Here is a 16,060-nt window from a genome sequence, read left to right as displayed (position 1 = left end):
TACCCCCGCCCCAAGACCGGGGGTGCGTGGCAGCTAGGATATTCCAGCACATTGTCTTCGGTAGCCTAGGTACAGATTCAAGAGGCAAGAGATGAGCTTTTTCAGCAGCAGGCCTGGAGCACTCCCTTTGCTATCTGCAGACCCCCGCTTTGCTGTACCGTTTCCCAAAGAATGGGCGGCAAGACGCCACAGCATGTGTCTTGCAAAAGTAACATCCACAACTAAACCTAGAGCAAGCTGGAGAACCGCCTGCCACCTTGTCAGCTCAGATACCAAGATGATAGGCACCTTAGACATAGATACCTACGAACCAAGCTTTATTCAAGATTGGTGCTTGGTATGGAGCCACTTGCACGGCTGAAATGGCCATTCTGTAGAAAGAATGAAATTAAATCAGTATCTGACATGGTCTGTCTCAGCAGGCTGACAATCCCTTCTCTGCATCCTGGCCTGGTGTGGGTCTATCCTTAGAACACCCTTAATCCCATTCTGCACATCCCAAACATAGTAAATGTATTCCAAACACACCTGGGTCGGGTGTTCACATCTCAATAGCTCAACAGCGTTGAGACACGACTGCTGCATTACCAGCCTACTTAGTGTAACACTCCACATCAGCTTTTCACGCGTAATAAATACTCCAGGTTTTATAGCTCAGAGAAAACATAGCACAGTTTACACCTAACTGCGGGTTAGATGCTGTTTGTTCTTGGAACCCTTGGAGGAGAGGAGACGGCATATGGATCGGGGAATGCTGGAATCTTATCTGTTGGTGCCTGAGACACTGACATCCCTAGCTCACTGCAGTGACTGGTTTATGCTGGGCAACCCAGTTACGTTGCAGTTTATGCACAGAGTCAGATGTAGCTGCCAACGCTTAATGTTTTCCCCTAATGTAGTTATGTGACCCTGCAAACCAGGAATTCTTGGGTGTCGGTGACTTGGCGCAGCTGCATGGCCATTTTCACGGAAGCTGGTGTTTTCTGTGTTTGGAAACCCCTGCTTCCCTGCACCAGCTGGCAGAAAGGGTCCAGAGCAGAGGACTCAGCTCATTGGGGCTAAAGGAAGCAGCTGCTGCTGGACCCTGAGAAGCTGATAATTTCTTGTCTATATACAGCCCACCCTATTCCCAAGCACAGATCCCTGCAATATGAGGCCTCTCATAGCCTTTAAGATCAGAAGGGACCATCATGATCATCTAGTCTGACCTCCTGCACAACGCAAGCCACAGAATCTCACCCATCCCCTCCTGTAACACCCCTAATCTCTGGCTGAGTTACTGAAGTCCTCAAACCGTGATTTACAGACTTCAAGTGACAAAGAATCCACCATTTATACTAGTTTAAACCTGCCAGTGACCCGTGCCCCATGCTGCGAAGGAAGGAGAACCCCCCCCCCTTCCCAATCTGACCTGGGGGGAAATTCCTTCCGGACTCCAGATATGGCGATCAGTGAGACCCTGAGCATTTGGCTGCTGCAGCACTGTATGCTGGCACTCTGCTGAGTGCCACGCTGTGGTGTTCCTACCCTCTCGAGCACCTCAGCAGTGTCAGAGAGGTGAACGTGAGAACGGAGGCCTGGCTCTGGGGTTGCTTCAGTGGAGTAGGATGCACTGGTGGGAGGCTGCTCCATGGTGAGAGAAGAAGGCAGTGGGGCACGGAGCCTAGTGAGTAGCAGGAGCAGAGGGTACATGTTTTGAAAGGAGAGAGGCCCACCTATGCCACACGTGTCCCGCTGACTCAACGCTGTAGGAAATCAGGCCCTTTATGTAGGTGCCCAAATATAGATTTAGAAGCCAGCTGTAGACCCCCGCCCGCAGGTTCGGTTGATTTGGTGGAGTAAGGGGTGTTAATCTTGGCCACAATCCCTAGCACTTCTTACGTGTTCAAGGCCCTGCACAAACATTAGCTAATTGAATGCCACACTTCCCATCTATTGTCAGTAATAGTGGCCTTAAATATCAAGATGGATGAGGTGATTCCTCTGATTGGACCAGCTTCTTCAGTAAAAGATTTGACCTCACCCACCTTGTGTCTCTAATACCCTGGGACCAGCACAGCCACGACAATATTGCAAACTTAAATGTCAAGGCATTTCCCTTCATTCCCAGCTGATGTGCTGACGGCTCTGCTGCAGTAATCCCCACGTTAAATCACATTAGATTCTTCTTGATTGTCTGCAGTAACTAGGTTGCCATCTACTGATAGTGGTTGTGACAAGCTAATTTCCTGAATGGATGTGGCTCGGATCTCTACCCGTCTATCCTTGGGAGTTCCAGACAATTGAACTCCCCTAATGGCTGGCATGTCACTTCAACAGAGACAGACATTGTTCACTTGGCTAGCCAAGCCCCAGTTAGTCTTGACACTTATGTATAACCCAGGCCCTGTGGTGCTGGGGCTTGTTTCAGTCAGCCCGTGTCTTTGCTGCTGAGCACCTGTGATTTTAACAACTCTCTATTGGGAGGTCTGGCAATGAGCAGTATGTACGTGTCTGTCTGCTGTGCATTGCAGTTGAGCACTGGTTACACTACTGATCTGCGTGAAGTCATAGACAGTATACACCAAACACAGAACAGTACGTGCAGTTGTAATTCTTGGAAAAAGAAAGGGCAGCTTTCTAATTAAGTGACTGAGTTTATCTCCAACGTGATGTGACCATGTGTAGGGATGCTAGTGTCACTACTGATATTCTACACAGTTAATTACCCTGATAGCATGTCCTTCTTAACAGCACCAAGAAGGAAGCAATAGGGAAGGTCTTAGATGGAGTCAGGAGGAGTATTGCGTAGTTAAGTGAACACAAGTTATGTTTTCATGTGCAGAAGGTGATAGCTTTGCCGCTGAATAACTTTGTTTCTATTGTCTGTCTAGCTTTCAGAGCCGTATTGATGAGTGTGTCAAGCAGATGTCAGATATACTCTGTCAAGTGAAAGGGACAGGAAATATCCCTGCAAATGCCAGGAACACGGTGGCGCAAGACGCGGACAATGTCCTGAGGCCATTAATGGACTTCCTGGATGGAAAGTAAGAAGAGCTCAGTTCTGTATTCATACTGCCATAAAATTTCTAACAGACTGAGAGGCGTTTCTCCAGCCTTCTGGATGATTCCCTGGAGACGTCTTCTCTATCAGAGTCATCCCGGAGGGTTTTTATCTTAGGAAAAGAGACAGCTTCTGGATGACATATCAGACTTTCTCATTTTGAAAGTGTCAGCCAGCAGATATCATGGTGTTTCTGTGAATCCCATGATATTCGCCAGGTATAATTTGTGATTTTGTTGCATGAGAAATGGTTTATTTTGTTGCATTTATACTTGTCATTCCATCTTCTCCTCGGGTTGGATGCTGAAAGGGACTGTGTGCTTCATAGTGAGCATGCATACACAGTAGCAATTTTACATCTGTAAAGCAATTTCCGTGCTTTACCTAACTACTCCTGGGAGGCAGCATCACCTTCTATTGGTGGGAAGTAGAAGTGGGAATGCTTATGACTTCTTTCCTCGGCAAGTCAGCGGCAGAGCCTGGATTCTTCTTCTCCTCTATCCTACAGAGGAGGCAAGTTCCTCTAAACACTGCCTGCATCCTGCTAACATCACCTCTTTGTTGCCTGGGTTCAGCTCTGGCCAGTTGCTCTTCACCCAGCTGAGGATTTTGGCTAGGCATTGAGAGACCCGGGAGAGGCTGTGTTCGTGCTTGAGTGTTGTCTATGTATTGCTGGCACTTCAGCCAGTGTGTTGTGTCCTCAGTTCTCCCAATGGCTTCCTATAGATATAGCCTCGTGGGACTCTGCCGGTGAGTCTAATGTCTCTGTGCCCTTACACTGGCAGAGGGATGGTCAGAGAGAGGTGAAAAGGGAAACTGATCAGAACTCTTCCAGGCAAAAGAGAGTAAACACAGAGAACTGATGCTGAGGAAGGCAGCTATAGCCAAGCACAGAATTGAAGCCAAGAAATAGCTTGATGTGTTTCTGGAGAAGGGTGTTGAGGGCTCTCCTGAGAGAAGCAGGAAGGTGGGTTTCAAATCAGCGTTCAAAGAGCCCATCCGTTGGGCCACGTGGCCTTTTGCTGGCCTACAGTCAGTTACGTTCACTCTTCTGTGGGAACGGGCTCTGGCAGGTCGGAATACTTGGGCTGCTGCTTTTACTCTTACTTCTATCTGTGGTGTCTCATTCAGATATACGTGGTTAGTGTTTGGAGGGAGAGAGACACAGCTGAGCTTACAGAAGGATGCCAGTGTGCACCCTCTCCAGACGTGTTACAGCTGAGCATATGTTCCTTGAAAGTAGCAGTGCCACTGCCTTTGGACTCTGGGGGAGCTTTGTTTCATTAAAACTTTACTTTTCATCTCTGGCACAAGGAGAGGAAAGCAAAGAACAGCTGTGCGCCTGCCTGGTCTCTCATTTCCAGCTGCAGCAGAGACCTCAGAGGAGATGCGGAACAGAGCTCCGACTAGGATCTCTCATGTAAAGAGAGCATGTATCTGAAAAATGAGGAAACTTCGTTTCTGTGGCTAGGAGGATACAATGATCTAAATGGTCTGGAGGGTGTAAATACTCCACAGGGAGTCACAGTACTGAGTGGGAATGTGATATTCCTGACCATTTTTGGGACACTGACTTTGGTACCTACCTCCATAAGAGAGGCTGTAGCACAATCGAAGTGATGGGCTTGATCAGAGTGAGTTCTATGGAGTGTTTCTGGAGGTCACGCTAGCTAGCAGAGTAGAATGGCCCTCGATTAGTGTAAACTCACCTGCTGGGTCTTGAATGAGCCCTTTGGGGCAGGGCCTCTTCTATTTTGTGTGTAAGCATCCAGTACAGTGGGGCCCTGATCCTGTTTGGGGCCCCTGCAAGCTGCCATAATACAAATCAAAACTTTCTATTGCTCTGGGGGTTAAATAGCAGTGGCTGAATTCTTAGGCACAAAAATCCTGTTTTGTGCAAATGCCTTAGTGCTGAAGCTGAAGGAAAAAGCATCCGAAAACGTTACTTTAGCAGCGCTGTAGGCAAAGGGAATGCTGCTCTTTCCTATGAGATGTGAGATGAGAGTTAACATCAATTGTTTAAGTGAGGCATTAAATCTCACCCACACTTCCACTCGTTTCTCCTACAGCCTGCACTGCTGGAACTGCATTGTTTTAATCAGCTCTTGCTCTCTCCCTGCAGCCTGACGCTCTTTGCCACGGTGTGTGAAAAGACCGTGCTGAAGCGGGTGCTGAAGGAGCTCTGGAGGGTGGTGATGAATACCATGGAGAAGCTCATTGTGCTGCCTCCGCTCACAGACCACACGGTAAAGCATAACCTTGTTCCTTACTCAGTGCAGAAACCAGGCTCATTCTGCTGTATAACCCTGTCTGGGTAGTGGAGTCTGCAGAGCAGCCTGTTCTGAAGGGTGAACATTGAAAGGAAAACGAATTGAAGAAAATAAAGCAATGGGTTTATGGGTAATGGGATCTCAAGGCAGAGAGAGCTCTCCCAGCACAGCCTCTGAGATGCCGGAGTCCAGAGCGTGACTGTCAAGTGCACCAAATTGTTGACTAGGAGTCTGCAATCTTTCTCATAAGGCGACGCTCACCAAATTACCCGGCTGCGGGTGTTGACTACACCGGCTTAGCTTAACCATGGAAACGCTTTCACTTAGTGATCAGCAGCTCCCTAGGCTGGGGAGTGTTTTTCTCTTGTTAGACATGATTAATTTGGGGATGCTCGTTAATGACACTTTTAGGCTGCGTCATCCCTACTGAGTGGGGTGGTGTTTCTGTGTCTCCAGTTGCGGGGAGGCGTTTGAAGCATGACCAGGATACACCTGATTTCAAAGGTAGACATCTGTAAGTGTTCAGCTGTAGGGACCAACTGGATTAACATGTGTCATGAACTGCAGTGACCTGTTAATGAAAAATTAGCCTGTCCCCTAATCCTAGTGAACTACAGAAGCAGATTACATTGCAATCCCAGATATCCAGCTGCTTCCTAGGATGGTGTCCAGTCACAGGCAGAGTAAACTCCTGGTCCTGGGTTATAAACTAATTGTTTGGAAATGGTCCAGAAATATTACTACTTGTCCACATGAAAGCAGGCTCTTGGCCTGGGGTTGATGTACTGAGTGCCTCTTCTTGTTTGTCACCAGTTTCTGGTATGTGTTGAAAGGTGTTCAGGTCATGGCGTCTGAAGAAGTGGTGGAGACTTGCATCTTGATGTAAATGTATTTGTCTTGTGAGAGGGAGGGCCCTTGTCTCACCCTTAAGGATATTGTAAACACCAGAGCTGTATTGCACACAGTGAATCCTGCCTGTCACGCAAGAAACTATTGCAAGAGATCTGAGCATCTTCGCTCCGTGTTCAGGTTTTAAGTGACCATGTTTGTGTTTCTTTAATCAGTTTCATTTGTGTGCTGGATTTAGAATGGAGAAAATACATAACTTTAAGGGAGGGGGGCATGTGTGTTTTCTAGGCTACTTTTAAGCTGCTGTGGAAAGAGTCTGTTAGTAGATTTGCAGAAGCCTGAATGTAAGAGCAGCCTTATGATGATCCTAACAATCCCTTCTCACCTGAAGAGCTGAAAGAAAAGCTTTCCTAGGGCACCGGGGGAGGAGCTGCTTTGGGCTTTTATGCAGGTTCCCATACGGAGTGAGAGGAAAGCACCTGACGCCACCTTTCCCCCTGAAAGGCTCCTGCTTGCAGCCCTGCTGGAAGTCACCCCAGAATAGCCATTCTGAGACGCACCGTGTGGCTTCGTTACCTTCTCTGACACATTCAGAATGGAGAGGCTACGAAAAGAAGCCCGAGTCCTCTCCTGCTTCTGCAGGATTTCTCCCGTTGGCAGGATGTGGCTCTCTGACAAGAGAAGCTAGTCAGCTACTGGGATGTAGGTTATAATGGAATTGTAACTCAGCTATTGCTTTCACACCTCTAGGACAGCAGGCAGCAGCAAGTGTCTTAATAACACACGCAGTTCACTGGCTCATAAGCCTGTGGGTATCGAATTTCTGTGGATTTCAAGATCAATGGTAACATGAGCTGCAGTAATTCAGACAGTAATTCACACACCTCACCAATTATAAGTAAAGATCAACATTTAATTACAATGCTGTCTCTCTTGGCTGAGTGGATATATGGGGTTAAGTCTCTGGAACTCAATATTTTTGGGCTTCTGAATACATCCCATTTTATTATATTATCAAAGCTAATGCACATTCCTTTCACCTTCCCTGCAGTAGAGTGCACCCCAGCCCGATATTGTGTGGCTGCAGGTCAGTAACCAGATGCTTGATTCACACATGGATGGATGGCTCCTCAGATCTCTCTGCCTTATTTGCCATCATTCTCATTACACAATGGGCAGCTACAGCCCACCCAGCTGATGGCCAGAATGACACACACCCCTACTGCGTTTCCTTCTGTGCCCCTGGGGAGACCCATCTCCCCTAAACGAGTGCGTGATCTGGAGTAGACACACGATTCAGCCTCTCTAGAGCATGTCTACGCTCCTCTTCTAACAGGACTACGTTTGTGCGAAGGCAGGACCTTTACATTCACACCCGCAGCATCCACATGGAGGGATTACAGCCGAGCATTTCAATCCGAACGGCAACTAACACCCTCCCGGACCAAACTGCAGAGCTGATTTTACCTCTCACAGAGCAGCACCCTGCCTGTTATGCAAACAGATCCTCTGAAGTGGATGGCAGTGCTGCTTTAGCAGTCAGCGGGGGGAACTGTTCTGGCAGGAGGGCTGCTAGCACAGCTTATGGCCTCTGGAGATAAACACAACCTCTCTGTTGCATTAGCCAAGGGCAAGGAATTCCAAGTCTGCTCCTGTAGCAAGTGTGTGGGGAGGTGGTTTACCTTAGCTTTGGGCCAGCTGAGCTAAATCAGCATCTTTTCATGAGCTGTGCTGGAAAGTCAGATTCTGCGCACTGCGTACTGAACCACTTCCAAATACGAGAAGCCTTTTCTGTCCCAGATTAAAAGCTAGCTTGTGATCGCTTAATGTAGCAAAAACACCTTAGAAGAATAAATAATCTTTGATTTTAATGGGCACTATACAGAAGCTCTGCTTGTCAGATAAAGCCTCTTAAATAGATAAACGCAAATAATGCCCATAATCAAATCTAAAGGCAGTCTGATCTGAGCGTCGAACACACACTGAATGGAATAAATGTGCCTCAAGGCAGTACTTCATGCAAGCTAAAGCACTCGCAAATTAGTACCACATAAAGAAATAAACCTGGGTACTAACGAGCTCTTTACAAACAAAGACTGTGGGGTTAGTGACCGTCTGCAGACCTGTGTATTGTTACATATGTCAAATCAAGTGGCAGGACATGTTAAACTTTGGCAGCTTACTCTTCAGAGAGTGTAAATCGGCATCCCCCATTGGCGGACAGCAGCCGAGAACCCTGCCTGAATGGCTCTTTTACAACCATCAAACCATGAACAGAGATTTGAATTATCCCCAGGCTGCAAATGAAGCTGCCTTATGTCAGTGACAGGTGCAGGTATGAAGACCAAGTGAATTTCCTTAGAAAGCGCTAGGAAAATGAGAACTGCTTACATCCTGCACCGCTCAGAATGATGGGTGTCACCAGAGAGATGGCAGTACTTCCTGTGGTGGCCCATGCTCTCTCCCCATGTTCCTCCATGATGCTTTAAGCACTTGTTCTGGGGATCACCAGGAAATACTTTTGTGCTAAGCACTGGATGTCAAAGGATTAAAATATTGTAGTGTCTGTATGACATGTGGAGGTTCTGCTGTTTCCAGGGATTGCTGCTGAATTCAGATTTCTGCAGTGACAGTTGTGGAGGTTCATTCCCAAGGTGATGCACATGGTACAAGGTGTCTCGAGAGAGTTTTGTGGTGGAATGTTTCCTTGCATGGATAAACAGCCTTTTGAGGAGCCGTAGTATCTTGTTTACAAGAGTGTCACCAGGCAAAGACAGGAGCTGTCCATATTATTTCATTTGGGCAATCCCAGCTTTGATGACAAACTCATTGTAATAACGGAATAACTTCTGTTTGCAAACATATGCTGACAGAGATTGGCATTGATTGGCAGGGATAGTGCCTAGGGGGAAAGAAAAATTGGAGACTAGTTATCTGAGCGGCTTTGTTGCATGAAGCATTCTGAGTCACTGGGTACTGCTCAGTGTTTCAGACCTGGCCTACTTAGGAGCCTGCAGCAGGAATGCTACGTGCCTTGGCTGGCTAATGTTGTTATTCAAACTCGTATTGAAAAATTCCAAAGAGGAATGACAGAACTGAACTGTGAAATATTAATATTTAAATAGCATTTTGGGGCTGCTAATTTAAAATGTCTTGTAACTTGATTTAGAAGTAGTGTGTGCTCTTCTGCTTAGCTCAGCAGGTGCTGAAACCTTAAGAACCTCTTCGAAGTAAAAATGAACTCCAGAAATCACACAGCATTTACCATTTGGCCATAAATGCAGATCAAAAGCCCTAAGTGAAGTCACACGCATCAGTCAGGTATTGCAGCAGTGTGATTAGTTAGCAGCACCTTGTAAAAGCTACTAGGATATACCTTTCTTACTCCTGGGGTAATTCTGCGCCACTGCACATGTGCAGAATTCATGTGCCCTGCAGATTTCTTTGCTTCCCTGCAGAAAAATGACTTTCTGACAGGGAAGCAAAGGGAAGCTGCAAGAGCAGTTACACACCACTCCCTAGCTGCACAGGTACATTGTTTCAGGCACCCAGAGCAGCCAGCGGAGAGGTAAATCACCGCAGGGTTGGGGACACCCCATCCAGTAGCTCCTACCCCGAGCCGGGATCAGCTGCTAGTCCTGGCTGGGCTGGAGGCAAGAGAGGACAGGACTTCCTCTTCCCCTGCAAGGAGTGGCTGGGGCTGTGTCAGACTCACTCCCAGAAACCTCCCCCAGCTGCAGGAAGCTCAGCATCCTCCCCTGCTTCCTGCCGCCATCGCTCCTCAGCTGTGGGGGGAGGGGTCACTGTATGGGGAGCTGCTCCCTCATCTGCCCAACCCCCGTGCAGCTGGACCTCTCATACCCAGACACCCCCACCAAGCCTCACCCCACATCCAGAACTGCCCTAGTCCTCCCTATCTGAACCCTAGCCCACTGAACCTCAATCCCTGAATCTGGAGCCCCCCTGCACCCAGACACCCTGCCTCGGGACTCCCACCCCTGCACCCAGACCACTCCCCACTGAGCTCCCTGCACTCAAACCTCCACCCTGATGAGTCCCATCCCCACATCCAGACCCCCAACTAGCTGCACCCAGACCCCCACCTCACCAAGCCCCACTCCCCCAGCATGCAGACCCCTCTGCTTCAGAGAGAGCTTACAAAATACAGAGTTAGATGGCAGGGGGAAGGGATATAGGAGACAGGCCAAGTGATCAGGGTGGCAGCAGACATGCAGTGTCTCTGACAGAGTCATAGTTTAAGGTCAGAAGGGACCACCAGATCATCCAGTCTGACTTCCTGTGTTTCACAGGCCACCAGCACCACCCACACGCTAAACCCAACCATCAGACTTAGATCCAAATATCACAGCCCACAGCAGACCAGGGTATTCTGTGCAACAGGCAGAGAATGGGAGAGAATGAGATGCACCAGTGCCGAAGACCCCATAATGGCAGCGAAAGATTGAAGTGAGATGTACCCAAATAATTCCAGCTAGTGACCCGCACCCCCACACGGCAGAAGGTTTAAAAAAAAAACACACGGGTCACTGCCAGTCTGACCTGAGGGAAAATTCCTTCCTGACCCCACATCATATGATCAGTCAGACCCTGAGCACGTGAGCAAGAACCAGCCAGCCAAGCGTCTGAGAGAGAGGATGCTCAGTGCCACCTCAGATCCCTGACACTCCCCGTCCAATGTCCCATCTCCAGCTGTGGCCATCCCCGATGCTTCAGAGAGCGAAAACAAAGCACATACCAGCCAAGTACCTGAGGGACAGGAATCCCTTCCTGACCCCTGCAGTTGACCAGCTGGAGTCCTGAAGCATGAGCTTCGGAACATAAACCTGAAGGGGCCCCCAGGGCTGCGAAGCACTGCCCCCTACCATCATAAGAACATTGGTCTGACCCAGTCTGGCCGTTCCTGAGGTCCATCTAGCCCAGTATCCTGTATTCCAACAGTGGGCAATGCCAGGTGCCCCAAAGGGAATGAACAGAACAGGGAATCATCAAATGATCCTTCCCCTGTCACCCATTCCCAGCTTCTGGCATCACAAGTAACCCCGTCATACAATCACACTCATACATTTGTCCAGCTTTCTCTCAAAACCAGTTCCGTTGTTTGCCCCACTCACCCCTTAGGAGGCTGCTCCAGAGCCTCCCTCCTCTGATGGTAGAAACATCGTCCTAATTTCCAGCCTGAATTTGTTCATGGCCAGTTTATCCCCATTTATTCTTGTGCCAACACTATCCTCCAGCTGCAATAGTTCTTTGCTCTCCTTGGTGTGTGTCCCCCCCCACCCCGGTGATGTATTTATACAGTGCAGTCAGATTCCCTCTGTCGCCTTTTTGCTCAACGACACTAGCCAAGCTCTTCCAGGCTCTTAGCACTGGGAGTGTCTGGTTTGGGGGCTCTCCGGGTGGAGGTATGAGAGAGAAGGGATTACTGAAGTAAGGAAGACTAGTGGGTAAAGGGGTAGGGAGGGGCGGTGGTGAAGGAAAATAACGTACAGCTGAGGGGCTCATTCGAGCTATTTGGAAACATATGGGCCCTGTGGAAATTACCGAGAACACCACCAATCCCAAGGACAGGGCTAGCTTCACTGGGCTTCCCTTTGACCTGGTGTATGGTGGTCATTAGGGAAAGTAACAAAATTAAACAGTGGTGGGTGCCCTAATTATCGTTGACTGGCCTGGAGGGACAAGGGTCCAGTTCCCCATTCCAGGGGACAATCCTCCCAGCACACGTCAGGCCTCACTGAGCAAGAAAGGGGGAAATTCAGCTGGACATTTACAGCACCTGCCAGAGTAGCCTGGAGGAGCGTGCAACGGAGAGCGGAGGGAATTCACGACCAGAGCGAGGGCAGGCTGGATTCCTCAGGCTCTGCACTGAACAGGCCCTTTGTCCAGGCAGGAGGAGAAAACAGCGGGAGGAAGAAAATAATTTCAAGCACATCCCGTAAAGGATCTTAGGAGCAATGGGTGCAATAACTGTCTGGTTGCTTGTAGCCTTAGGACTCCAGTATCCAGGTGATAGGTACATTAGAGAAGGGTGGAAAGATGCTATGGCGGAGGAAAAGCAACAGCAGCCTCCCCTCTGTCACTGCCCCAGGACCAGCATTCATTATGCTGCAGTGTATCTGGCTCCAAGTCACATTTCTCATCACCAGGGCTCCAGCTTCCTTCCTTACTGTGTCATTGTTCACAGGACACAAGTAACCGTGGTGTGGGAACAGGGGATGTCTAGGTGCCGATCTGCTCATGTTTGTGAATAAGGAATTGTTAGAGTATTCCACTAGACTCTGAGATAATACACTGAAAACCAAGCCGATCAAACTGGGGGGCTAACGTGCTTAACCCCACTCTTTGGTTGCACCGTGCTGCATGTCTAACAATGTGATCTGCGCTTAGTTTGTAGTCAACTCCATAAAAGCTTTGACCTCCCAGATCTGTAGGGCTGGCTGTAATAGAGCTTCCAGTCTAGGGTAATACAGCAAAGAGTCCTGTGGCACCTTATAGACTAACAGACGTATTGGAGCATGAGCTTTCGTGGGTGAATACCCACTTCGTCATGCATCCGACAAAGTGGGTATTCACCTATGAAAGCTCATGCTCCAATATGTCTGTTAGTCTATAAGGTGCCACAGGACTCTTAGTCTGGATCTGTAAAAGCAGCGAACACGGCTACCCCTCTGATACTAGGGTAATACAGTGGTTTCACAATCAGTTTGTGTGTAATCCAGCGGGATGCGTAATTGGTTTTGGCAAATGAGAGCTAGCAGTGTACCGCGGCCTGCGGGAGCTCTGTATGTGGCTGCTTTTTACCCTAGCTAACCAATGTGTTCCTTGGAAATGGAGGAAAACAACACTAGCATGTCTGGCACTGGGTTTGTTACATCAAGATCAATGGACCAGCTTCATTTGCAACTTTTTCCTTTACTTGCTCAAAAATTGATTTCTAATCTTTCTCCTTTCTTCCACTTTAACTTCTTGCAATCATAGGGTACGCAGTTGATTTTCAGTGCTGCTAAGGAACTGGGACACTTGTCAAAGTTGAAGGTACTGATGTTGTGTGGCTTGCATTTATGTCCTTGTATACAAACCTGAAAGTGCAGTAGTGCATAGCCTGTGTTCTGTGTCTCCCCTGTCTGTGACTGGCAATGTGCCCCTTAGAATACATGCTGCTAACGTGAGTGCACGCTTAGATTTACTGCATGGCTTTACATTTACAGTAGATTTAATTATTTGCACATTCAGTATAACAAGTGAACAATCAGTAATTTATTTTAAAAGGAAAAAGAAAGAACACTGAGAATCCAGCCAATTCCTCTACATGTACTTGTGCAATAGAAAATGCCAAGTTTTCGCTTTGAGCTTTTTATAAATAGTAATCAACACTTGTAATAAATGAATATCAATGGGAATGTAGGCTGCATTAGCTATTGACGAAGGAATCGTTTCTGAATTGGACTCGTTGATATGAAAATAACTGTCACTTCTAGAGCAGAGCTGAACTGTGTCCAGAATTCTGACTGCGTGGGCTCCCTGTTGCTGAAAGTTGGCATTTAGCATGCAGGCTGATCTGCTGTGCTTTGACGGCATCGTAGCTGACATGAGTGTCACTAAGTGCACGCTGCCTCACGGTGAGCCAATCAAGCGTTGCTCCAGGGGTCACAACAAGAATGATATGCAGATAGAGAAATGGAGATGCTTTATACCGGTCAAGCCCTTCTGAGTATGATTTAACCTTACTACAGAAAAACTCATGTGCAAGAGAAGCTGCAAATGAGGAATCGCAACACATGAAATTATCAATTGTGCAGCAGGGAGGATTGGCAGGAAGCTGAACTTGGTACAAGATGCTGATCACAGAGCGCTTTCCAATGCAAAGAGCATTTTTCTGACTGAATCAATGCCATTAAAATTCAGTTGCCTTGTGCATGTCACATTTGTTACACTTATTGACACAAGATGCTAATGGACTGTGACTGCATCTGTTTTGTTTCTTCTCCATCAGTGTGTACCCTGCACCTCGGGACCATTATCTCTTTCCTTGAGGCACCCAGGTTTTGCAGGAGCCCCTCGGGCTCCTCTGTGGCAGAACTCAAAGCTCAGATTCCTGTGCTGGGGGCTGTGCTGTGCTACTTTGCCAGCAGCTGTGAGGCATCTGTCTTCCTCCTTTCATCCTAGTACCTGTGGTCACAGATTTCAGAGGTAGCTCAGCAGAGGGGCAGCGACTGAGCTTCAGGCAGCCAGCTGGCCAAAGGCTTCAAGAGGATGGGGGACAGTCCTCCTTGTCTTCTCCAGTCACTGGGGTCACGTGGAGGGCCTTTGCGACTCATAAAGCTGCTCTGAACATAAATCTGAAATGACACAAACATTCTGCTAACTGCCATTGCCTGTAAATCTGTTGGGTGTAAGTTCAGTGAAATGGAAAAAAAAATTTGTACAAAGGACTTTGTTTTCAGAATTGCACATGCCTCTTTGCATAGATGCACATTCAGTGTTCCTGTGCAGCCCTGATTTGCACGCCAACGTACTTCTGTGCGCACACAAGTCTAGGATGACGGGGAGGCATCCACTGGTACATGTTAGCTGCGCACGAAAGTGTACGTGCACTCGTCTGTATCTGTCCCAGAGGCATTAGTTCTTCTTTGAGTGATTGCTCACGTGCATTCCAATAGGTGTGCGCGCGCTGTGTGCACGATCATCGGAGGTAGCCATCGGGTCGGCTGTGGAGACCCCTGTCATGGCGCCTTTATGGTGGTGTATATAGGTCCCTGCCAACCCGCCGCCTGCTCAGTTCCTTCCTGCTGCCAGTGACGGTCATTGGAGCATAGAATATCAGGGTTGGAAGGGACCTCAGGAGGGCATCTAGTCCCACCCCCTGCTCAAAGCAGGACCAAACCCAACTAAATCATCCCAGCCAGGGCTTTGTCAAGCCTGACCTTAAAAACCTCTAAGGAAGGAGATTCCACCACCTCCCTAGGGAACCCATTCCAGTGCTTCACCACCCTCCTAGTGAAATAGTGTTTCCTACTATCCAACCTAAACCTCCCCCACTGCAACTTGAGACCATTGCTCCTTGTTCTGTCATCTGCCACCACTGAGAACAGCCGAGATCCATCCTCCTTGGGAACCCCCTTTCAGATAATTGAGGGCTGCTATCAAACCCCCCCTCATTCTTCTCTTCTGCAGACTAAACAATCCCAGTTCCCTCAGCCTCTCATTAGTCATGTGCTCCAGCCCCCTAATCATTTTTGTGGCCCTCCGCTAGACTCTTTCCAGTTTGTCCACATCCTTCTTGTAGTTTGGGGCCCAAAACTGGACACATTACTCCAGATGTGGCCTCACCAGTGCCGAATAAAGGGGAATAATCAGTTCCCTGGATCTGCTGGCAATGCTCCTACTAATGCAGCCCAATATGCCGTTAGCCTTCTTGGCAACAAGGGCACCCTGCGGACTCATATTCAGCTTCTCATCCACTGTAATCCCCAGGTCCCTACTCTCCAGCATATCTACCTCTCCCCCCAGCTTAGTGTCATCTGCGAACTTGCTGAGGGTGCAGTCCACGCCATCATCCAGATCATTAATGAAGATGTTGAACAAAATCGGCCTCAGGACCAACCACTGAGGCACTCCGCTTGATACCAGCTACCAACTAGACATCGAGCAGCTCAGTCTCTTGCATTCGCAAGTGCCTACCTAGTGGTTCCCTTTTCTTCATTGTACATAGTTGTTAGCTCGTTATATACTAGTTTGTAGATAGTTGAACTTACTTCGGGGGGCTTCCCCCCGCTCTAGTTTCCCCAGGCACTGGGGCATGCCTCAGTCACAGGGGTTTAAGGCATGCGAGAGGTGTGCGAAACCTATGCCCACAGGCGATCCGCATGCTGCCTGT

General features: G+C 48.4%; 1 protein-coding gene across 6 annotated transcripts in view; it reads left to right on the top strand.

Annotated features, from left to right (window-relative positions):
* The window catches only part of UNC13B (unc-13 homolog B), a 359,613-nt gene that overhangs the window by 326,039 nt on the left and 17,514 nt on the right, over positions 1–16,060 (top strand). For 5 of the 6 annotated variants that reach the window (XM_045020551.1, XM_045020545.1, XM_045020550.1 and 2 more), the window contains 3 exons: positions 2,874–3,026; positions 5,166–5,289; positions 13,162–13,218. In XM_045020551.1, coding sequence (XP_044876486.1) covers positions 2,874–3,026; positions 5,166–5,289; positions 13,162–13,218 — 334 coding nt within the window. The remainder of the gene's footprint in view (positions 1–2,873; positions 3,027–5,165; positions 5,290–13,161; positions 13,219–16,060) is intronic. The other variant, XM_045020547.1, reaches the window with a different exon arrangement.

This window comes from Mauremys mutica, chromosome 6 (assembly GCF_020497125.1).
Source record: "Mauremys mutica isolate MM-2020 ecotype Southern chromosome 6, ASM2049712v1, whole genome shotgun sequence".
Lineage (NCBI taxonomy): Eukaryota > Metazoa > Chordata > Testudines > Geoemydidae > Mauremys > Mauremys mutica.
The sequence above is the reverse complement of the archived record's forward strand: the minus strand, read 5'-3'. Positions and strand labels throughout refer to the sequence as shown.